Source organism: Vulpes vulpes, chromosome 4 (assembly GCF_048418805.1).
Source record: "Vulpes vulpes isolate BD-2025 chromosome 4, VulVul3, whole genome shotgun sequence".
In the NCBI taxonomy this organism is placed as follows: domain Eukaryota; kingdom Metazoa; phylum Chordata; class Mammalia; order Carnivora; family Canidae; genus Vulpes; species Vulpes vulpes.
The window spans coordinates 145,439,718-145,462,434 of NC_132783.1; the positions used below are offsets into that span (position 1 = coordinate 145,439,718).

General features: G+C 53.3%; 1 protein-coding gene across 4 annotated transcripts in view; it reads left to right on the forward strand.

The window, feature by feature from the left end:
* The window catches only part of RETREG1 (reticulophagy regulator 1), a 121,511-nt gene that overhangs the window by 42,441 nt on the left and 56,353 nt on the right, over nucleotides 1–22,717 (forward strand). Inside the window, exon 1 of one of the 4 annotated variants that reach the window (XM_072757217.1) lies at nucleotides 19,198–19,220. The exons of the other annotated variants lie outside the window; for them this stretch is intronic. Coding sequence (XP_072613318.1) covers nucleotides 19,213–19,220 — 8 coding nt within the window. The 5' untranslated portion in view covers nucleotides 19,198–19,212. Of the gene's footprint in view, nucleotides 1–19,197; nucleotides 19,221–22,717 lie in introns of those variants that run through there. 4 annotated transcript variants of the gene reach the window in all.

Genomic DNA, 22,717 nt, shown 5'->3' on the forward strand with positions numbered 1-22,717 from the left:
CTTAAGTGAAAAGCACTCAATATTATGTTTTACTATAATTTCTCATTTTTGTGTTTGATAGTTTTTGACATTCCTTTAAATTAACACGACTTAATCTGCTTTGACACGAGTTCCATCACCCCCATTTTACAAATTATTTAAAAGAGCTACTTCATCTTCGCCTAAGTGCGCGTAGACCACCATTTCCCACGGCGGCGCCTTGAGCCCCTACAGCCCCTTCCTAACAGATGAAAACTCCCGGTCCAATCATTTTAGTCCATGTTTCAGTTTCTCTGAACTCCGTGCTTGTTAGGTTTGATTCCGTAGTAGATCTGAGTCATCGAGGGTTTGAAGATGTGGTTCATTCATAAATATACTTAAAAAACAAAGTTGGACTAATTAATGTTACCTAATAGATTCTTGCTTCTTTAAGTCTTAAAAAAACCAAAGGAAAAAAAAAAAAAAAAAAAAAAAAAAAAACCAAAGGAAGAATAATTAGTGATTAATGTTTGTCTTAACTTACCCTGGCCTGTGTTGTGATTATTTGAATATAGAGAAGACTTCACAGATAGTTGGAGGTTTCTGTCGGCCTCTGTGTCTTTGTTTTTGTCTTTTTTTTTTTTTTTTTTTCTGTCTCTTGGTCTCTGTCTGCCTCTCTTTTTGTCTCTGTTTGGATTTTTTCTCTCTCTCTCTTTTTTTTTCTATCTTTGTTTCTTTCTTTACTGTTCCCAAATAGGGTTAATTTTAGTCCTGTGTGCCTAGTAGCATCGAAAATGTCTGTCCTCCCCCCATGTTAAAAGCATTACATGCTATTGAAAACTGAAAATATAGGAAACCTAAAAGAAAAAAACCCTAAATCCTTATAAATCTATCACCCAGAAATTAAACTCACTTTCAGTTTTGCTCCTTTTCTTCTAGTCTTCATAAAATTGTGTTTGTTCCCTCATCCATCCTTTTCTTTTTTTAAATTTTTTATTTTATTTTTATCTATCTATGATAGTCACACACACACACAGAGAGAGAGAGAGAGAGAGAGAGGCAGAGACACAGGCAGCGGCAGAAGCAGGCTCCATGCACCAGGAGCCCGACGTGGGATTTGATCCCGGGTCTCCAGGATCGCGCCCTGGGCCAAAGGCAGGCGCCAAACCGCTGCACCACCCAGGGATCCCTCATCCATCTTTTTCAACAAACATATATTGAGTGCTTTTATTGCCTGTACTTCGAGGCATTTGTGGATGAAATGGAGTTCATATTGTAGCGAGTAAGCCAGAAAATAAATTGCTACACTTTGCCAGTGAGCCTTATTTAAGGAAACGAAAGCAGAAGAGAGGATTAGGGGGTGTGAGGGCGGGCAGGGGGGGGCAGGTTGTAATAAAGCACTCAGGACATACTTCACTGAAGATTTTGAGGTTGTGAATCATGTCTGGATAAAGAGCTTCTAGACAGAGGGAACAGCAAGTGCAAAGGCCCTGAGGCAGGAGCTGTATATGAGGGTGATTTTTAAATTTTATCCCAGTAAGTTTTTTTTTGTGTGTGTAGCCATAGTAACTGGAATACATGGAATATTACACAGCTCATTAAGATCATATTATAAAAGAGTTTGTAGCAATATGAAAATATACCCTTTATTGTTAGTTGTGGATTTAAACCCCAAAAAACTATAGATTTAAGTAAGTGCAGGAAGGTCTAATGTACATTATAATCATGTGCTGGTATACATGGGGTATCGCTCGGTGAGGGGAAAACAAGGGGTTTTTATTTTCCTGATTTCATTACATTTCTCTTTCTATAACGAACATGGTAGCTTTTATGATGAAGAGAGGCTATGAGGGGGGAGTGCCCCGTCAGGCGGGGTGAGGTCCGTGACTGAGGATGTTGGAGGTGACACACGAAGTCCGCAGGCAGCACTGCTCCAGGCCCTCCACTCACCCAAGTGCCTAGTGGCTCGACCCCAGAGCTGCGTCCAGACACAGGGCTCCGGTTGCGAGGGGGACTGGCATGGCCTCGACACTGGAAACAGAGGTCAGGGCCGAAGTCCAGAGAAGCGGCTGGGCTCCAAGAAGGCTGCAGCGTCAGGAAGAAGTCAGGGGCAGTACAGGGGGCGGGGGGTGCTGACCGGGCCAAGTGCCGCTTGACACTAAGTCTCATGGGATTGGGGTGAAGGGAAAGTATTAATGGATTATTAAGGAGTAAATTAAAATTATTCATTTCCAGGGTCAGGTGGTGTTGGTGTGTGTGGGGAGGGGGGTTGTGGGGGATAAAAGTTCTTGATTCTTCCTTTGGGAGCCTCGGCCTCAGGCCCAAGGTTGAGCCTCCACGTGCGGGTGGACGGCCTGGCTGCATATTCTCATGATCGAGGCGCGGTCCAAGCGTTTTGCGTAAAATTTGGAAACTCGTTGATTGTATCACCCGGGCTAGGATTTGTGCGTCTGCCCTTCCGCCCCACACTACGGTCTTTAGGCAACTCAAACGAGAATGGATCTGAGAAGACGTCATGTTCTCGTCTGACCAGCCCACCCCTGGGTCTGTCCACCACTTGGTCTCTGTCCCGCCGTCCCTCGATCAGTTACGGATACGTCCGTCCACTTACCTGCACGGACCCTTTCATTCTAGTTTAATGGTGATATTTCATATATTGGGGAACGCAGCAGACCCGTAGGCCGTAGACGTTACAATAGGGTGAGCGCACTGGGGCTCCCCCGGCCGGGCCGGCGCCTCCGAGTCCCCTCCCCTCCGGGCCTGCGGCCTCGGGCCAGCGGCAAGAGGGATCCTCAGGTGTGTGGTCTTCACTCCGTTGCTTACGTAGATGTTGTGTGTGTGAGTGTTCATGTAAGTCACAGAGACTTGTGTTCCCCAAGTCACTTTCCAGGTCTATAAAGTGGTGGGAGTCTACATGGTTGGGAAAACCCGAGTCTCTGCTGGGAAAGGCCCCTCCTGCGGGCGGCTCCTCACGAGGCCGCGGGGCGGGCGGCTCCTCACGAGGCCGCGGGGCGGGAGGCTCCTCAGGAGGCCGCGGGGCGGGAGGCTCCTCAGGAGGCCGCGGGGCGGGCGGCTCCTCAGGAGGCCGCGGGGCGGGCGGCTCCTCACGAGGCCGCGGGGCGGGCGGCTCCTCACGAGGCCGCGGGGCGGGCGGCTCCTCACGAGGCCGCGGGGCGGGCGGCTCCTCACGAGGCCGCGGGGCGGGCGGCTCCTCACGAGGCCGCGGGGCGGGCGGCTCCTCACGAGGCCGCGGGGCGGGCGGCTCCTCACGAGGCCGCGGGGCGGGAGGCTCCTCAGGAGGCCCGGGGCGGGCGGCTCCTCAGGAGGCCCGGGGCGGGCGGCTCCTCACGAGGCCGGGGCGGGAGGCTCCTCAGGAGGCCGCGGGGCGGGAGGCTCCTCAGGAGGCCCTGGGGCGGGCGGCTCCTCAGGAGGCCCTGGGGCGGGCGGCTCCTCAGGAGGCCCTGGGGCGGGCGGCTCCTCAGGAGGCCCTGGGGCGGGCGGCTCCTCAGGAGGCCGCGGGGCGGGCGGCTCCTCACGAGGCCCGGGGCGGGCGGCTCCTCACGAGGCCGCGGGGCGGGCGGCTCCTCACGAGGCCGCGGGGCGGGAGGCTCCTCACGAGGCCGCGGGGCGGGAGGCTCCTCACGAGGCCGCGGGGCGGGAGGCTCCTCACGAGGCCGCGGGGCGGGAGGCTCCTCACGAGGCCGCGGGGCGGGAGGCTCCTCACGAGGCCGCGGGGCGGGAGGCTCCTCACGAGGCCGCGGGGCGGGCGGCTCCTCACGAGGCCGCGGGGCGGGAGGCTCCTCAGGAGGCCGCGGGGCGGGCGGCTCCTCACGAGGCCGCGGGGCGGGAGGCTCCTCACGAGGCCGCGGGGCGGGAGGCTCCTCACGAGGCCGGGGCGCGCGCTCCGCAGCGTGAACCCGCAGCTTCGCCGGGCGGTGTCGAGGGCGGCTGCCGACCTCCGTGGCCGTCTGAGGTGCCGTTTGACCGCAGCGTGTGGGGAGACCCGGGGGCTCGAGGTGCCCGCGGACTGAGCCAGGGAAGGGGAAGCCGCCGCCGGGGCCCGGGGCCAGAACATCCGGGCTGCGGGAGCCTGGGCCGCGCGGAGGCGCCCTGAGGCTGAGCCCCCCCCGCCCCCCGTTCCCGGCGCTGAGGGCCGCCCGCTGTGGAAGCGCGGCCTGCGGGCAGCTCCGGCTGTGGCTCACCGCGTGGGGGAGGCCAAGGTGAGGGGCTCGTGGGCAGGATGAGGGCTGAGGAGGGAGGCGGGCGGCGCCGAGGGCGTCCTGGGAAGTACTGGGGGGGGGGGTGCGCGGGCCGAAGCGGGTCGGGACGGCGGGGAGCAGCAGGTTCTGGGGGTTTGTTTGCTGTGTGGTGGGATCGCGCCGCTCCCCGGAGCCGCACAGGGACGCGGCCGTCGGCGCCAGCGGCCGCGGGGTCCGGGACACCCCCCCCCTCCTGCCCGCCCCCTCGCCCCCGCCCGCTGCTCCCGTCAGCCGTGCGGCTCGGCTGGCGTCTGGCTTCTCTCACGGAGCATCACGTGGATTTTTTGACCTTTTGTTCATTTATTCGTGAGAGACCGAGAGGGAGGCAGAGGCCCGGGCGGAGGGAGCAGCGGGCTCCTCGCAGGGGCGCGCGTCCTGGGACCCGGGTCACGCCGGCCGCAGGCGGCCGCTTCCCCGCGGGCCCGGCCCGGAGCGTCGCAGTCCAAGGTCCACGCACCCGGCGGCGGCCGCACCGCCTCGTTCCCCCTCAGGGCTGGGAGCCGCCCGCCTCCGCCACCGCCACCGCGTGGGCCGCGCCGCACCGCCTGGCCCTGTGGACGGCTCGTGGGCGGTTCCCGCCTGGCGGCTGAGGAGGGAGCGGCCCGGCTCTGCCTCGTTGGTTTCGGTTCCAGAACGGGGAGTCCGGCCTGTGGGGAGGAGAGGCCGCGCCGGTGCTGGGGCGTCCGCAGAGTCTGCGGGGAGGGGCCCGCACGGACGGACGCTGGGTCCGAGGCAGCGCCCGCGCCCCGGTGAGGGCCCACGAGCCTGCCCTTCGCTTGCCAATCAGTCAGGCTTCGTTTCTCCTTTTTTTTTCTTTTTGGGAGAAAACTTGCAGGAAGGAGGGAAATGAGGGGGGCAGAGTTGTTAGCGGTACCTGGGAGGAGGAGGCGAAGGGGCATGATGCGGTGATCCTCGTTGGTGCCCCTCGTTGGTACCCTGCGTCGCTCACGTGCTGTTTATGCGGGTTTTGAAGGCTCTTCTTGTGCCTTTTCTTAATACCTGAACAACTGGGGGAGAACGTATAATCCCGTAGTCATTTGGCTCGTCTTCCTCGAGAGTATTTTTAAGCGCTGACTTTGAGAGCCACCGAATGTCATTTAAAACACAAGAAGCGCTTCCAGCATCCGTTTCTCTTGACAGGCAGGTTTTTAGATTTTGAATAGGATTTTTACTTCCACTGAAAACACATTTCTCCCCCCAGACCTCTTTCTTGATGTTTGCCTAAATTTTTTTGGTCAGTTGTCATTAACTCTATTAAAACGAGTGATGATATTTTCAGTTATGACTCAAAAGTCATCTGCTATGGAAAGAAAACTGTCTGAATTCCAAGGCTTATCAAGCTAAACATCCTCAAGTCAGAAAATAGATGTGTATTTTGAATAAATTGCGCATTTAAATTCTTTTCCGGAAGCTAAGTTGGAGTGAAATCATCTTGCCTTTTTAAAGGGCTTTTTGCGGCTGCACCAGGTTCGGAATTTGTAAGGAAGACTCAGTAATTGAGAAAATTTTTAAATGAAGACTCAGTAATTGAAAGAAAAGAAACTTGTATTTTTAAATTGAGAAATTGATCTGACACTGATCTGAGGTCAAAATAGGAGTGTCCTAATCTAGGTCCTCCTCAAACTGGAATAGAAAATACTGCGCTTCTCCACGTCTCGCCTGCATACACGTAGGTGATCGAGTTGGACCATTTCTACTTGCCTAATGAAAGGGGAGAAGGGATCCTGGTGTAAGGACTTTGTGCTTGTGTAGGGCCCCTGGGAAGTTAGAAATTGACTTATAAGTTTGACTTTGTTCCTTGTTCAAGGCACAAAAGTCCTCCAGAGTGAAAGAAAACATGGCTGGTCACCACTTTTCTCATGCTGGTTACAATGAATTGGGTTGATAATTAATAGCAAAGTAGTTAGCTCAAACTTTAGAGAAAACCTTTTCTTTTGGTACTTCCAGCTGATCTCCGCAATAGAAGAAACGCCATTCTCTGCTAAGCAGCTGATTCCAGGAAGTAGAGAGAGTGAAAACTTGACCCTGTTACTTTCACCTGAGACTCCGATGGTGTGTCCATGCCTTTGCCTGAGACTCACCACCCAGACTTTGCATGAGGTCTTGGCCTGAGATTCTCTTTCTGCCCCTCTCCCTCATTTTGCCTTTTTGAATTTAATAATGAGGGGAAATAGAGGGGATTAGTTGCCTGATGCAGCCCGTAGGATTGCAGAATTAGAGAATAGGATGAAGCCACGGGTAATCCACGCTTGGAAAAGATCTCGATGAAACAAAATCATAAAAGATAAGCTGTCCAGCACTCAGAACTCTGAGTCCAGAGGGATTATTTGCTAGTCTCTTTTGGTGAAGTGGTTCTAGCGCCTCATGACTCTCCTTTTTAGATACAAAAAGGAAAAGTCCTATGTTGTATTCTTTTTTGGACACTCCTCCCTGTCTGTCACCATTGTGCTCGGGGACTCCTGAATTACAGTAGTTATTTCAAGGGATGTTGTGAATACTTTGCTGTGGATCATGGAGGAGGACTAAGCTGTTTTCACCCACAAACTACCCTCACTCATATTTTGACACCATTGAAAGAAACCTTGACAGCCACTACCATGGGTCTGACATGGCGGTGAGGCCTAAGTAGGGGTCATATGGTAGGGTCGCCTCACATCAAGACAGTATCAAGAGCAGAGTCCTTAACCAATCCTGATCACCCTCCCCTCTCCCAGCTCTTGAGTCTGATAGATCCTGGCTCCTTTTCCGTGGATAAGGGTAGAAGGAGCAATCCAGACCAAGTATAAAAGTGGATCTATATAAACAATTTCTGTTCAAAAAATGTTCTCAAGATCTAAAATTTTTATTAATCAGCTCACATGAAGCTAAAAAACAGGATTTTTTTTAAAATATTGTATTTATTTATTCATGAGAGACACACAGAGAGAGACAGAGACATAGAGAGAGAAGCAGGCTCCATGCAGGGAGCCCGATGAGAGACTCGATCCCAGGACCCTGGGATCATGCCCTAAGCTGAAGGCACATGCTCAACCCCTGAGCCACCAAGGTGTCCCAAGAAACAGGATTGATAATGAATCTGTCATGATTCCCCAATTGCCATACTTGTCTCCTCATTGAGTAAGGACGTAGCATAGTCAGGCATTGCTGTGTAACAAGCATACGGATCTCAGTGGCATACAGTCAGCATTTATTTCTTGCTCGTGTGTCTGTAGGCCGGCTGGGCTCCAGCTGGTTTGGCTGGACATGGCGCCAAGCTTTGGGTGTCTCTGGGCCTGCTCCTCAGTCTTTCAGCCTTGTTGGACTAGAGGCTATCCAAGGCAAATTGTTCCTATGGACGAAGACTGTAGGAACCTAAAAGGGCAAACCCCATCATTCATGTGCATTTCAGGCTTCTGCCTATCAGTTTCCAGTTGGCCAAAGGAAGTCACGTGAGCAACTCCAGAACCAAAAAGGGGGGAAACATCCAGTTACCATAGGCCATGGCAAGGGTGGGGACATGTAACACCACTACGGGGAGTGGAGAATTGGGACTCATAATTTGACCTGACATTAGGGTTTGTTATTAAGTTAGGATATTTTTCGTATGGTTATATTGGTTTTTATTCTATGTTCACAATATTTTTGATGCTGTGTGTTTTTTCCATTTATGGGATAAAATCTTCTAAGTCCAGTTTTCCTGTTTCTGAAGATAGCAACTTTACCTTTTCTTAACCCTTAGTATTTATAGGTGCTTTTTGGATTTGGGGCCATAATTATTATTTTTATCCAGCACCAATTTTAAGGAATTTACTCAATTCCTTGTTATTCTTCTATCTTTCCAAACTGGAGCAATTTCACCCACTAATAATTTGAGGATATGAAATTATTGGCAAATTTGACATTATGGTGGCACATCTGTGTGTGTGTTCATATATTCAGAGCTGAAGGGCTTTTTTTGGTTTTATTTTAGAGAGAACATGCAAGCACATGGGTGTATAAGTAGGGTAGGGAGGGCCAGTGGGGAAGGAGAGAACCTTTTATTTATTTATTTATTTATTTATTTATTTATTTATTTATTTATTTTTTAGGAGAGAACCTTAAACAGGCTCCATGCTCAGTGTGGAGACTGACAATGGGGCTCGATCTCCCGACCCTGAGATCAAGACCCGAGCCGAAATCAAGAGTGGGACAACTCACCCACTGAGCCACCCAGGCGCCCCTAGAACCGAGGGGCTTTCTAAAAGCTACTGTTACAGGACTAGCACTGAGTGTATTCTGTATCTTTTATTTACAGAGGGTCTCATTATACATATTGAAAGGGGAACTTAGAAGAAGCAGGTACATTCTTTGACAAAATCCTCCACCTGTCTGGAGCCTAAATTAATGTAGGTGGCTTAGAAAGAGTCACTGTTTTCGGATCATGAATTCCTGTTGTTGGCAGCACACTCGTGGGTATTCAGCAAAGTTAACAAGGGAACCAACTGTGTGCGAGGCTCTGTGAGAGGATGAAAGTGAAGATATAATGTATTAAAAATGTTCAGGTATTCAGAAGAAACCAAATTCTCCTGTTACCTGTTCAGGAGCTCATTAACCAGCGATGCTTTCTTGCCATAAAATATCTTTTATCCCGGGCCTGACTCTGAAATGCTTCACTTGGACTTCTTACGATATTTGTAAAGGAGTGAAACATTTGACCAATGTCAGTTTTTTTGGCTGTGAATAGAGAAGGGGAGGTGACAGTTCCCGGGGCCACCCTATAGAGAGGTTTCTAATAGAGCATTGCTGTTTCGGATTCCTGCTCCAACTTTGGGGTCACCTTCCCTATCAGGGTCTCGAGCATGAGTCAATGGCTCCATTCTTCCAAGACTTAGTCGATGCCTGCTGTGTGTAAGGCGCTCTGCTGGACATCTAGCAGAGGACCTCATATTATGTCAGGGTTTTGTTGTATTTCCCTTGATGTTGGAACAAGGGAGAAGGTCTCTGGTGTCAGAGAGGTGGTAGAAATAACAGGAGACTTGCACATTGTCAGGCAGAGTCAAAGCTGTCCGTTTGCAAACGATTCTTAAGAGGACTGACCACGTTTGCTGTTTGTTCTACCTAAAGAGGGCCTGCGGGCACCAGAATAAAAAGAGCTGGAAGTATTACAGCATCAGAAAAAGTTTTCATTGGTACATCATGCCTTGAGAGGAGGACGTCCATGATTATATTTAGATTGATTCTGTTTTGCTCATTGAAATGATAATACTAAGACAATAATAAGAAACAGGAAGGGGCGGGCTATTTGAAAGCACACATCAGTTAATATCGCAAAACTGGGGTCTGCTATTTTTTTCATGGATATCAGCATCCTATTTTATGTTTTCCAATCAGCCGTAATAATTATGTCTCATATTTAAACTATAAAAGCATCTTGGAGGTAATGTGTTACACCTGACAGTGGACCTCTTTTCAAAAAGTTCTTTCTTTTATCAGGACTTTGAAATTTCAAGATTTGTGCAGTGAAAAAACAGAAGTACCAAAGGAAACTTCAGTGTTTTGTTTTGGTTTACTTTAGGATTTTGGTCATTGGATCGCATAGCTTTGTTTTTCATGGCTGTGAAGACTGGATTTGGTTTAGATTCTCTCATCACAGGGTACAGGTGTTAGCTCCCTGCCCATATGATACATTTTGCCCTCACCCAGCAGGACACCTGGTCCAGGACCTTTGGCTTGGCCGCCTGCAGTGACTGTGCTCCAGACGACCCTGCGCTAGCACTGTGGACATGGGGAACCGCCAGTCTCTAATTTACCTGTCTTCCCAGGGAAGTGTCTATGGTCACAACAGGAACCCCTCAATCTAGCATTAATAAGGGAGGAATTACTTTATTTGGACTCAGAGTATGACATGGACGCTGGGCCCAAGATATGCAAGGAACCAGAGGCTAGAAAGTTACCAGGAACAGAAGCAGCTTTTGAGGGCTCCCCAGGAATCAGAGGCAGCAGGTGGGGAGCTTGGGGTGCAGTGAAGGGCAGTTGAGGAGGTGGGAGGAGCTTGAATGATGGTGCTGATAACCTGTTAATAACCGTCATCTATTAGCGCGTAATATTGCCGGGCACCGTGCTAAACGCCTTCAGCGTTACCTAATTTATCTTCATGGCCGTTGAGGAGGCAGGAAGTCGTGGCCCCATTTGCAAGACAAGGATGCCAGAACTTGGGTAAGTAGCTTGACCAAAGTGATGGAGGCCACACTTCCATGTCCGTCGCTCCCCAGAGCCAGCGGGCTGGTCTCCATGTTCCAGTGCATCCTCTGTCAACCCGCTTGTATTTCCTCTCCTAGAACATGACCTCTTAAACAGTACTCAGGCAAAGAAACGTATAGTTATAATTTAAAATAAGCATTTAAAAGGTTTCATCACATGCCAATAAAGAGGAAGCAAACAGGACTTTGGTGTCACCGCGGTGCAAGGCTATGAGACGGTTGGAGCCCTATGTCTGACGGTGTGTGGAGGGGACTGTCTTCATGTTGGAGAGACGAGTCATGCCTTTTGTGTCTGACCTATTTCTTTTCTCTTGTTAAAAGTTTGCTTTTAGTATGGTTAAAGGTTGTTTTCATCACAAAGACGAGGCTGTATTTTTAGTAAAAATGGGCTCATCTCTGTCATATCAGCTAATTTTTTTCTTGGTGTAGAGGTCCTCCTGACATGTTAAAAGAATTAAATCTTAGGAGATGACAATGGCACCGATGGAAGAAACTTTGGACCTTGAGCAAAGCAGTTCATCTTGTAGGCCTGTCTCCTTATGGGCTAGACGAAGTGAGTAGGTTCATTGTAAAGCTGTGCTAATCCCGACGGGATAGTGATAAATCAGCGGGACAGAGTCGAGTCTAGAAATCAGACTCACATATATGTGATAACTAATTTTCAGCAAAGGTTCAGAGGCAGTTCAGAGAGAAGATGTCTTTTTAACAAGTAGCACAGAAAAGTTGAATATCCGTATGCAAAAACATAAATTTAGATCCATGCCTGGCGTCATGTATAAAAATTAACTCCAAGGGCATTAAAGCAGGCCTAAATGTGAGCTCAAATCTATGAAACTTCTAGAAGAGAACACAGGAGAAGGTCTTCATAACCCCAAGTTAAGGACAGATTTCCTGGATATAATACTATAGGCATCATCCATGAAAGAAAAATTTAACAACTTGGACTTCAAGATTAAAAAAAAAAAAAAAAAAAACCTAAAATCTTGAAAAAAAAAAAAAAATTGGGAGGATCCCCAGGTGGCTCAGCAGTTTAGTGCCGCATTCAGCCCGGGGTGTGATCCTGGAGACCCAGGATCGAGTCCCACGTTGGGCTCCCTGCATGGACCCTGCTTCTCCCTCTGCCTGGGTCTCTGCCTCTCTCTCTCACTCTCTCATAAATAAATAAAATCTTTTAAAAAAAAGATTAAAAAAAATCTTTGGTCTATGACAGTATTGAGGAAATGAAAAGTCATGGCACAGGTTGGAAGAAAATACTCACCATGTATCTGAAAAGATCTGTACCCAGAGTATGTAAAGAACTCTTAAAACTTAATAAGAAAACGAGCAACCCAGTTTTTGAAAGTCCAAATGATTTGAACAGATACTTTAACAAAGATGAACACATAAAAAGGTGTCATCCATCATTAGTTGTTGGAACCGCAAATTACAGCCACAGTGAGATACCACTACACGTATTTGGACGGCCAAAATTAATTGATTCATTAATTTGTTTTTAAAAGAGGTTATTTATTTATTCCTGAGAGACACAGAGAGAGGCAGAGACACAGGCAGAGGGAGAAGCAGGCTCCCTGCAGGGAGCCTGATGCGGGACTGGATCCCGGGACCCCGGGGTCATGCCCTGGGCCGAAGGCGGGTGCTCAACTGCTGAGCCACCTGGGGACCCCAGAATGGCCAAAATTTAAAAAGACCATACTGAGTGTTGTGACAACATGGAGCCGTTGCAGTTCTCATATTCTGCTGCTGGGAATGAATGTCAGATGGTTAGAGCCGTCTGCTTAAGCAGCCTCGGTCGCAGGTTCTTGGAAAGGTAAACACGCACCTACCATGTGGCTCAGCCGTCCGCTCCTAGGTGTTTACCTGAGAAAAGGGCGCTATGTCCGTACAGTCTTGTCTAGGAAGGTTCACAGGAGGGGCGCCTGGGTGGCGCAGGCCGGTAAGCGTCTGCCTTGGGCTCAGGTCATGATGCGGGGGCTCCAGGGATCCACCCTGTCTCTTCTCTGCCCCTCACCCCCTCTCAAAATAATTATGCTGAAGTAAAGAAGCCAGACCAAACAAAGTCATGCTGTATGACTCCACTTGTATGAAATTCTTAAAATGCAAACTGCTGTGTCGTTACAGGGAGCAAATCGGTCTTTGCCTTGGAAGGGAGGGGGTGGTGCAGGGAAAGGCAGAAAGGAAGGATCCAGAAGGGCACCAGGAGACTTGAGAAGGCTGATGGCCTTGTTGAGTACGGTGGTTTTGGTGATGGTGTGACGCGTGTACACGCATGTCAAAGGTTATCAAATAATGCACTTTATTTTTTTTTAAAGATTTTATTCATTCATGAGAGACACACAGGGAGAGGCAGAGACACAGGCAGAGGGGGAAGCAGGCTCCATGCAGGGAGCCCGACGCGGGACTCGATCCCAGGACCTGGGATCATGCCCTGAACCGAAGGCAGACGCTCAGCCACTGAGCCCCCCAGGGGCCCCTCAAATAATGCGCTTTAAATAAGCAATTTATTATGTGTCGCTTACACGCCAGCACAGCTCTTTAAAACAAAGCGCAGCGGGTGCAGCCGTCAGCGCTAATACTTGAATGAGAGTACAGGTGGGCGCGCTCAGGAGAAGCGGGGGGGGGGGGGGGGGGGTTCTGTGTTCCGCAGCTGCTTCCAGAACTTGTCCTGACACCAGCCCATGTTGCTGAGGTATATGCCTTTCATGTGTGTTGAGCGGCAGTCATTTCTTTGAGTTGGAATAATTAAAAGGTGCTTTGACTTTGAGGAATAATGCATTTCTCATTTTAGTAAAAAGCCGTTAGGGAGGCGCAGTACGAAGGTGGGCAAGTGCGGACCTGACTTCTGAGCTGACTCCCCGCGGGGTGGTTTTGCGCCTTGGTGTTTGTACGTCATAAAAGCAGAAACCAAAGAGGACTGGGTGCTCGGAGGAAGGTGGGCTCCCCTGGCTCTGAGATGAAGGTGTCCGCACCCCGGGTCTGTCCTCTGTCACCTGCCGCGGCTCGTGGAGGTGGGTGACAGGAAGTACACACCCGCTTTAGCACCCCGGCCCGGACGCCTTCGGGTAGGAGTCAGGTGGGCTGTGTCGTTTTCCCCGGGGACCTTTGACTACCCTCTAGTGACAGCAGAGCGCTGGCTGCCCCGGGCTGCGTTGGACTTCAGAGGAGGCGATCCCGTAGGTGGGCAGGTGTTCTCGGGTGGCTGTTGGACATGCTCTGTGTCTTGCTTCTGATGGGGTTTCAGGGGTGCAAACAGCCGCTAAACCTCACCACATTTTTGTGCTTTCAAAACACGTAGTTTATTCTCGGTAAATCACATCTCAATAAAGCTGCGGTTTTAGAAACTCCACACCTTTCTGCCTTCAGCCCCGAGCCCCCAGCCCCCAGCTGCGGAAAGTAATGGCCCCGGGACACACACACCCCGACTGTATCTCAATAAAATAATCGTGTCGTTGCCTCCCTGAGTCATTTCTTCTTAGGAAAAACAAGAGCCAACACCTTGCGGCTGCTATCCCAGGAGTAGACCCGTAGATTAGCCTTTATTGTCGAGCTTGGGTGCTGTTGCTTCATGTCTGTGTTTCTAGGGACAAAGTCAAGGCGAAATTGCGGCAGTTGGCTCGAGCTGCTGAGCGACAGGGAGCGTGACCGCAGTCCTGTGTGCGCACGTGCGAGTGCGGGGCCGCGGCCTCTTCGTCCTGGAATCCCAGGCACAGGGATGCCGCATCATAAACACCTGGTTACTTGTCCCTTGACCGAACTGCTGCTCCCCTGCAGCTCTGACTCACCCCTGTCAGACGATCCCCTGACGGACCCCAGGACGCTGGCCAGCTGTCCTCCCGTGTCCTTTCGTCCTGTGCCCAGAAATGTGGTCTTTGGCTCTGTGGAACGTGGGTGAGCTGACAGGTGAGGGTGCCCAGCACCCCTGCTTGTCTGCAACAGGCTCCTACCCCCCTTGTCCCCACCTCCTCATGTGGCCCTCAGTTAGTTCCAAGCTCCGTACTAACGAGCCTGCATCTTCCCCAGGTTTGATCTTCGGTGACGGAGTGACCCCTGCACCAGTGCGCGTGTGGGTTTCCTGAGGGCCTGGACCCGAAGCGGGAGGGCTCCCCAGTTTTTAAGATCCTTTCTGTCGTAACTGAGTTCGTGCTAGGGGTGAATCGCATTCTTCAGGGCTGGCCTGTTTCTGCAGAAGCCCCGTGCTTCCGGGTGCCAGAAACCTCAGTCCTGAGCTCCGAGTCCAGCCTCACCGCCTGCCCTGTGGGGCGGGTACACTCCGTCCTCTCAACTTGGATCAACATTTGACTTCGTAAGTGACTCTGCTCAGTAAACAAGCATAATGAGCTAATTAACTTGCTATTGGGAAATGCACAGGTGCCTAAAATGCACCAGCCGGACAGTGATCCTTGCCATCGGAAGTACAGCTGTCCGTGATTCACTCGGGGGGTCCCGGCTGGAGCGAGAAACGTGTTCGCTTTGGGTCCCCAGATCTCCACTACAAAGGGCTCCAAAGAACTAGTTTTTGTAAATTTACTTTCTGAATGTCTGTCCTAGCCAAGGAAGCAGTCAAGAATATGAATAGGGACGCCCGGGTGGCTCAGCGGTGGAGCCTTTAGCTCAGATCTTGACCCCAGGGTCCTGGGATCGAGTCCCACGTCGGGCTCCCTGCATGGAGCCTGCTTCTCCCTCTGCCTATGTCTCTGCCTCCCTCTCTCTCTGTGTCTCAGGAATAAGTAAAGCCTTATAAAATATATATATATATATATATATATGTAAATTATAATGCATTTTACATTAAAAAAAATTTACTTGAATGTGTACCTCCCTTGGGGACAGTTTTTATCTGTTCATTTAAAAGTGTCCCACACATTTTCCACCCGGAACAAACATTACTCTATAAAGTTATTTTAAGACACGCCATTCACTTCAGGCATATTTGATAAGTGGAGAACTTGGTACCAGTAATGACTCGACATCTCAGTGTCTGGTGAATGAAATACTTACTGAATTTTGACAGTTACTCAAAACGTGTTCAAGTCCACGAAGTGATGGGACCTGCCTTTGGTGACAGTGAAGGGACACGACCGGACACAGGTTCCGGGATGGTCGGCTTTCCTGGTGGTGGTTGGGAGGGGACCTGGGGGCCGGGGCCGGGGCAGCAAGCAGGCAGCAGTTAGTGTGGGGACCCGGCGAGCAGGAGGTGAGGCGTGGCGCCGCAGGACCAGGGGCTGCCTTTTGACCTTTCCTGTCTGGCTCACCCAGTCCCAGCCCTGGATTACGAAACATGTTCTGGAAATTATTTCCAGAGGGCACACATCCCTTTGGTGACAGCTTATTTCTGGATTCCTGGTGCAAATGCCTGGGCTCTGAGGACATTCGGGGGTGTGTTTCACAGCCCATCACCTGATTAGTCACTGGGCACTGAGGTCTGTCCCCGCTGGCTTGGGGTCAGGAGCACAGAGACTTGTTGACCCCCCCGGGCTTCTGCTAAGAGACCCCGAAGGCCGACCGCCCCTTCCCCTGCCGTCCTGCCGCGTGGCTGTCCGCAGCCCTTCTTTCTGCAGAGGCTCATGGTGTAGTTCCGAGCTGCGTGTCCAAAGAGATGGTTTCAGCCTCCTCTGAAACGTCTTGGAACACAGAATGCGCCCGCCCCGGGTTCTGACGAACGGTCCTCAGCTTTGCTTTGAAGAAGGCTGCTCTCGCTCCTTTGTCAGGTCTGGGGTGAGCTGCTGAGCAAGGGCATCCTGGCCAGACAGCCCGGGCTTCACACCTCTCCCCGCCTGGCCGTGCTCACCTTCGGGGGTGGTCGTCGAGCTCAGCAGGCCTGCGTGAACCCGACCGGGTCTGGCGTTGAGCCCAGCGTGGCACACGGTCGGTGCACGTTAGCTGTCACTGTCCCTGGAGGCCTGATCTGCAGCCGCTCCCTGCTCAGAGCGAGACTCCCTGGGGGAGCCCGGAGCCTAACCCCCGGCTGCTGGGAGCAGTCACCCAGGCTCCCTGGGCCTGGTGGCTTGGCCCTTGGGGAGGGCAGGTGCCACCTGCTTGGTGTTAGGTGGGGGGCTGCTGAGGCTGTTCGGGGTCACCAGGGCTGGGCCGCGCAGCCCTCGCCCCTCATGGTGACTCAGGGCTCTGCTGGAGCTCCGTGTCTGACCTCGCACACGCAGAAATAGGAGGGGGCCGAGCTGCCCCTGTGCTCTTTCCCAGGAACATCCTGGAATCTACCTGAGAGCTGAATTCTGCTCTGTTCAGGGAATATCCCGAGGCCTGAGGATTTATCCGCGTGGTGTGTGCACCCACAGGTCTGGTCTGCAGTCCTCACTGCACACCGCGCACACCTCGCTCCCAGGCCCGGCCTGTGGCTGCTGCAGGTGGAGCAGCTGGCGGCCTGGACGCCCAGCCCGCAGCTCCAGGCAGAGCAGGGGAGGCATTCCCAGACCTGGCTCTGAACCTCACTGCGGTGCCTTCCCCCGGCCCTCTCAGCAGGTGCCTGGGTCCGGGCTAGCTAGGAGACCTGCAGGCCTCATTGCTTTGCTTTTACTAGGTAGGAAACGCTCGATTTGGATTCCAGCCCGTGGAACCTGAAGGGAGCCTGGCCCCGTAGGGGCTCCTGGAATAGGAGCGCTTCTTGCATTTATATGGCTGAGGCCAGCCGGTCGGTCCCACTTGGGGTGGACCCTCAGATGCTGGGTGATGAGACTGGCAGCCTGAGGGTGGCTTGGGGCTGGTCGGAGGAAGAGCGGGGAAGAATCCAGAAGGGCAGTCGGTGGCGATCAGGCCTTCCGCCACGGTGGGTGATGTACTGTGGGCTGAGCTACAGAGGAGAGCCCCTTTTCCGACCATAGGTTTGCTCTCTCCTGCTGCGAGGGTGCGTGGCCATGGCCCTGGGCGGGATCCGTCCTCGCAGCCTGCCAGAAGGTTCTCCCGAAGCAAGAGTCTGCGAGGAACGTGGAAGCCTGGAGTTACAAGACCGTCCGTCTCCAAATTGTATGAGACGCCCCCTCAGACATCCTTTTGCTGGTACCTTCCTCACCGCGCACCAACCCCCAGCCCCCGGCAGGTGGCTGTTCCGCCCCAGGAGGAGTCACGTGTTTTCCGTGGCGCGTGCCCTGACACATCCGTGGGGTTCAAGATTCCCATGGGGACGAGGGAACAAAGGATGTGAGATGGGACACGTGTGTCCTGAGGCCTGGGTGTCCCGCCGGCACCGTGGGAGGGAAGTCGGAGGTGAGTGTGGGTGAGCCCGGTCCCGGGGCGGAGCCAGCTTGTCTACCGTGAGGCCATGTCTTAGGCCGATCATCCTTGTCACCACCACGTGTAAGCAGATTTCTTCTTATCTGAAGGCAAAAGGAGTGAGTGTGGGATCTGTCAACAGCGTCCAGCCTCGGGGCCTTTAGTGAGAGCTTCTCCCTCCCCCTGAACAGGTGAGTGGCTCGCAGATGTCGGGGCCATGCCTGGGAAGAGAGGTTTCTTCTGGAAAGCTGGCCTGAGAATGTCCACCCGCCCCAGCCGTTGGATGGTCCATCTCGAGCAAGAGAAACGCAGCGGGTGGGAAGCAGCAGCTGGCTCCCAGGTGACACGGCTTTGTTGGAGCGCGTGGCGTGGCTGCACATACTCTGACGCTCATTTTCTGTTGGTGCTGCTGCTGTTGCTGGAATGTTCCTGCTGCAAATCGATGGAGGGGGACCGTGTCCCCCGCTCTGGCGGCCCAGACCTTCTGAAGGGCCTTCCCTTGGAGGGGGCTTTGCTGCCTTGGGCGACTGGCCTCCCTGCAGCAGGAGGTGGTGCTCACCCTCTCAGGCCTCCTTGAAGCTGGGGAACAGACGCCGTGCTGAGCCAGGAGCTGGCGATGAGGAAGGCGGGCTTGAAGGAATCCCTTTGGCGGGGGCGGCATCGACACGTGCCCTCTGCCAGGTTGCAGGGCCCGGAGCTCTAGAGTGTGCCGCGGCCTGTGGGCTGCCCAGCGCGTCTGCTGGTGAGTCCGCTGGAGCGGTTCTGTGCTGATGTTTCAGCAGCGCTTGCGATGCCACCCTCCTACAGCCTCCCGGGGCTACCCCTTTTGTGGGTGACTTTTCTGTTCCAAGCAGCCAGGGGAAGGCCGTCTTGGTCGCCAGCAGGAACCCTGGCTGATCCTGTGGGTCATTCAAGTTCTAGACCCACGAGGGGGTGAAATCTCACCATCTCCTCGGGCGCCCTGTTGGACCTCTGCTGCTGGCCACAGAGACAGGTCTCCTTCCTCCTGAGCATCAGTCAAGAAAGGCTTCGACCCGGGGACCTCCAGGCCGGTCCGCCTGTGTGTTAGCTCCTCCCCAGTTGAAATTCGGCACTTGTCCTGGGAGGTAGGGAGGAACAGGGCAGTGATGGACCCTTGGGCTGAGCGGCTAAGACTTCGGTGTCCATCCTGTCAACCCGCTAACGGATGCACTCCGTTCCCTTGGACTGTTGAGTCTAGATTCCAGGATGAGGGTCTTCATAACATTCCTTCACCTTTTCTGAGACCTTTCCCAAGCGCCACATGCCGTGACTTCAGATGGCATATGTTTCAATCATGTTTGTGTCTCTGTTGGGATTTGCCATTAATTTTTGGGATGAAATGATTCCACGTTATCTCTCCTCAAAGTCGTCGTTGTTTTAAAGCTTACCTCAGTCTTATCCATGAGCTGTGTTACATGAGCTGGAACAGTTTACAAAGCAAAGATGCAACCAAGGAAGCCCCCCTTGTAGGTCAAGTCAAGGCTGACTTACCGCGTGGTCGCTCCAACCACGCAGAGAATTCACGGGTTATCTTCATGGTCAGGTAATTCGCAGAAGTTTCTTGAGAAATACGCAGATCATACAGGTGCACTTTGTATACATTTTTAGATTTTTTTTTTGAAGGTTTTGAGAGAGAGAGAGAGCGTGAGCACACAAGTAGGGAGGGGCAGAGGGGGAGAGAGAGAAGCAAGGAGCCCGATGCAGGACTCGATCCAGGACCCCGGGGTCATGACCTGAGCCCAAGGCAGACGCTTGGCTGACTGAGCCACCCAGGTGCCTTCCAAATTTCACTTTTTAAGATTTTATTATTTATTTATTTATTTATTTATTTATTTATTTATTTATTTATTTATTTTAGAGCAAGAGTGTGAGCCTGAGGAGGAGCAGAGCGGGGGGGGGGGGGGGGGAAGGGGGGAGGAGAGAATCTCAAGCAGATTCCTGCCACGTGCGGCCCTGAGCCGAAACCAAGAGGTGGATGCTCAACGGACTGAGCCACCCAGACGCCCCTGTGGAAACTGTTTCAAATGATCTCTAGGTAATTGTTCTCATCTTTCCCTTTGTTGTCTTCATGCAGACCCTGCATGAGGAAACAAAAGGAAAACAATGCCTTTTGATCACTCACAAGGAAACTGAGACGAAACCTCTGATGTTCCAGAAAACTGCATTGCCACCTTGAGAGCGAGAGTCGGGTGACAAGCCAGCGACATTCCACGTCCTGGGGTCTCCACCGGCTGCCAGGCACCCTGCTGGGCCTGTGTCTGCCGTCCTGTGTCCGCTTTTTAAGGGAGATTTCCAAGGCGGAGGGGAACTTGGTCCACTCCCTCCCCCCGGCAGCCTGTGCGCCAGAGCAGGGTCTGACACGATCCCTGGGGCCGTCGTGGCCAAGGGCACTTCTGGGGTGGAAGGGGCCTTCCCTGGGGGAAGCCTTCCTAGTCGGGTTGCTCCCTGCGTGAGGCCCTCTGCCTGGCCGGCGAACAGGGACCCTGCTGGGTGCTGGTGACGGAGCTTCCCATTCACGGCCCTGCAGGCCCTGCTGATGGGCGTCCGTGGCCATCAGCCCCCAGCCCTGGGCCTGCACCCCAGCACAGCCGGGGGACCCCCGTCGCCAGGGGCGCCGCCCGCCCGCCCCCCCACCCCCCACCCCCCGCCCGTGACTCCCGCTCACCTGCTGGGTCCGCGTCGCTCTGTGCTCTCCGTCCCAGCAGCAGCGACCGCCTGCGCCGCGCTCTAACCTCTCGGGGATTCGTCCGCCTGGCCCGTGGGGTGACAGGGACCGCTTCTGCGCCCTCCTAGCGCTTGGCCGGCAGTTGGCCACCAAACCGTGTAATTTTTAAGGTCTGTGAGGAGTCTCGAACCGTGGTGGGAGCAACGGGGTGGGGGGGCAAGACAGGGAACAGCCCCGGCGCAGCCACCGGCAGGCTCGCGGCCTGGGCAGGAAGCCGCCTGCGCACCTCAGGCCCCGCGTCTCTCTACCTCCTCCCGCATCTTCCGGGTCGTAGGCAACACTGCCCGCAGCTCCTGGCACATGGAAAACCCTCCTCTGCTGCCGCTACGATCGATCGCCATCGAAGGGTGGGCTGGCTGGCGGTCACGGGCGGCCCAAAATTGGGGAACGGGAGATCTGGAAGGTTCCTTCCTTCCTTCCTTGTGTCGATAATCTGAATAAATCTGAGAAAGGAAAGACCATTGCGATTGGAGGGAGCAACGTGGAAAAGGTGAGACGGAAACTCTTCCTCTCTTGGGTGTTTCTTTTAAGTGAACCCTTCAGTTCCACACGTGACTACTGTCACCCAGCCTGCGGCGCGGAATCCAGCCACCTCGCTGCTGGACACGTGCCGTGTCACGTCCTCCTGATATCCCACTTGACAGAAGAGGAGATGGCCCAGAAACGTCAAGTGACTCGCCCAAGCTTGCCCGGCCAGCCCGCCATCGAGCGGGGCCAGAGCCCGGGCAGGTGGCTCTGGGCTCACGGGCGCAGGGGCCCCGGGCATGCCGCCGGGGCCCAGCGCAGTGAAGGGACCAGACGCCACTGCTCAGGCGGCGGTCACCAGCGCCCTGTGCCAGGGCCCAGACCCCACAGTGGCGTGGAGGACTGGCTAGGGCGGGTGTCCCGGGGGCGGACTGCGTAGTAGGCCGGGTGTGGAGCCGCTCGTGAGGGTCCCCGGCAGGGCGGCCGAGGCGGGGCGGGCAGAGGGGACGTGCAGCTGCCGGGTGGCCCGGCCTTCCGAGGACGATCGTCCCTGTACACGGCACAGCCCTCGAGACGCAGGCCGAGCCACACAGCCTGTGCTTAGACCACACCGAGGCCAATCGAGTCACAGATTGAAGATGAACCTGCCGCCGCACGGGGTGGACCCGGAGGGGAGCTTGGGGGTGGTTTGCCCGAAGGACGCCGCAGCTTCTCCTGGTGGACGGGCGGCGTGCCCTGGTGCGCCTACGGGCCTGAGACAGTTCACTAAGGCAGCTGCCGCCACGGGGACGCAAGACGTCCGTCCTGAGGTGCGGCCTGCTGCGGCGTGGCCGCCCGGAGCCCTCAGCTGTCTTGGGTGGGACGGCGACCTCACGGACTCAGGCTGGTACTTGGAAAGGGCATTTCTGCTTTGTTGACTTGCACTGACAGCAGGGCCCGCTGCTTTGATTTGCACCTGACCCGACCAGAGGCTGATGCTGTGCAGGGTGACCCACGTGGCAGGATGGTCTCGTCCTAGCAACACAATATTTATCCGCACAGCAGACAGTCAAGCTGCTAATTCAAGATGCAATCTTTTCCAGGGACTCAGCCAATGCAGTAAAAAACAACTTTCCCCATTCCTCACATGGGCACCCGCTGGTTCTCAGAAGAACAGCCACAGGTTATTTCTTGTCGGCCACCGACGTAAAGCTTGTTTACTGATGGCCTTTTTAATGAGTATTTTTATATTAAATAATCACCGTTTAAAAAGAAGATCAGTGACAGGACATCCAAGCACAGACTCCCAGAAATCTTGGCTTTCCTTTGTGCACTTTAAAAGTAGAATTTTAGACTTTGCTTCTTTTAATTTGTAGATTTTTACCTGATTACAAAAGGAATACACACACGGGAGAAGTCTTGAAAATACACAAAAGAGTGCAGACAAAAGGAGACAATCATAGAGATAATCACTAGTAATCTGGGGGTAATAGTTCTTCCCACCTGGTTTCCTTTAGTCAATCATAAACAGATATTCCTTTATAATTCATGGGGGTGTGCATGCGTGTAAATACAGGGGTTGGCAAACTACGGCCTGCACTCATCCCTACGTATTGTCTGTGTTAACAGCAGTGGGGTTGAGTGGTTGTGAAGAGACCATACGGCCCACAAACCTGGAAATACTGTCTGGCCATTGACAGAAAGGTCTTCCACCCATTTGGTATGTCAGGCACCCTGTTGCCAGTAGATTTGCTTCAGAATTGAGTGTTCAGGGGGGAATCTGTGGGGAGCTCAGCGGTTTGGCACCTGCCTCCAGCTTAGGTCATGACCCCAGCATCCCAGATCGAGTCCCACGTCGGGCTCCCTGCATG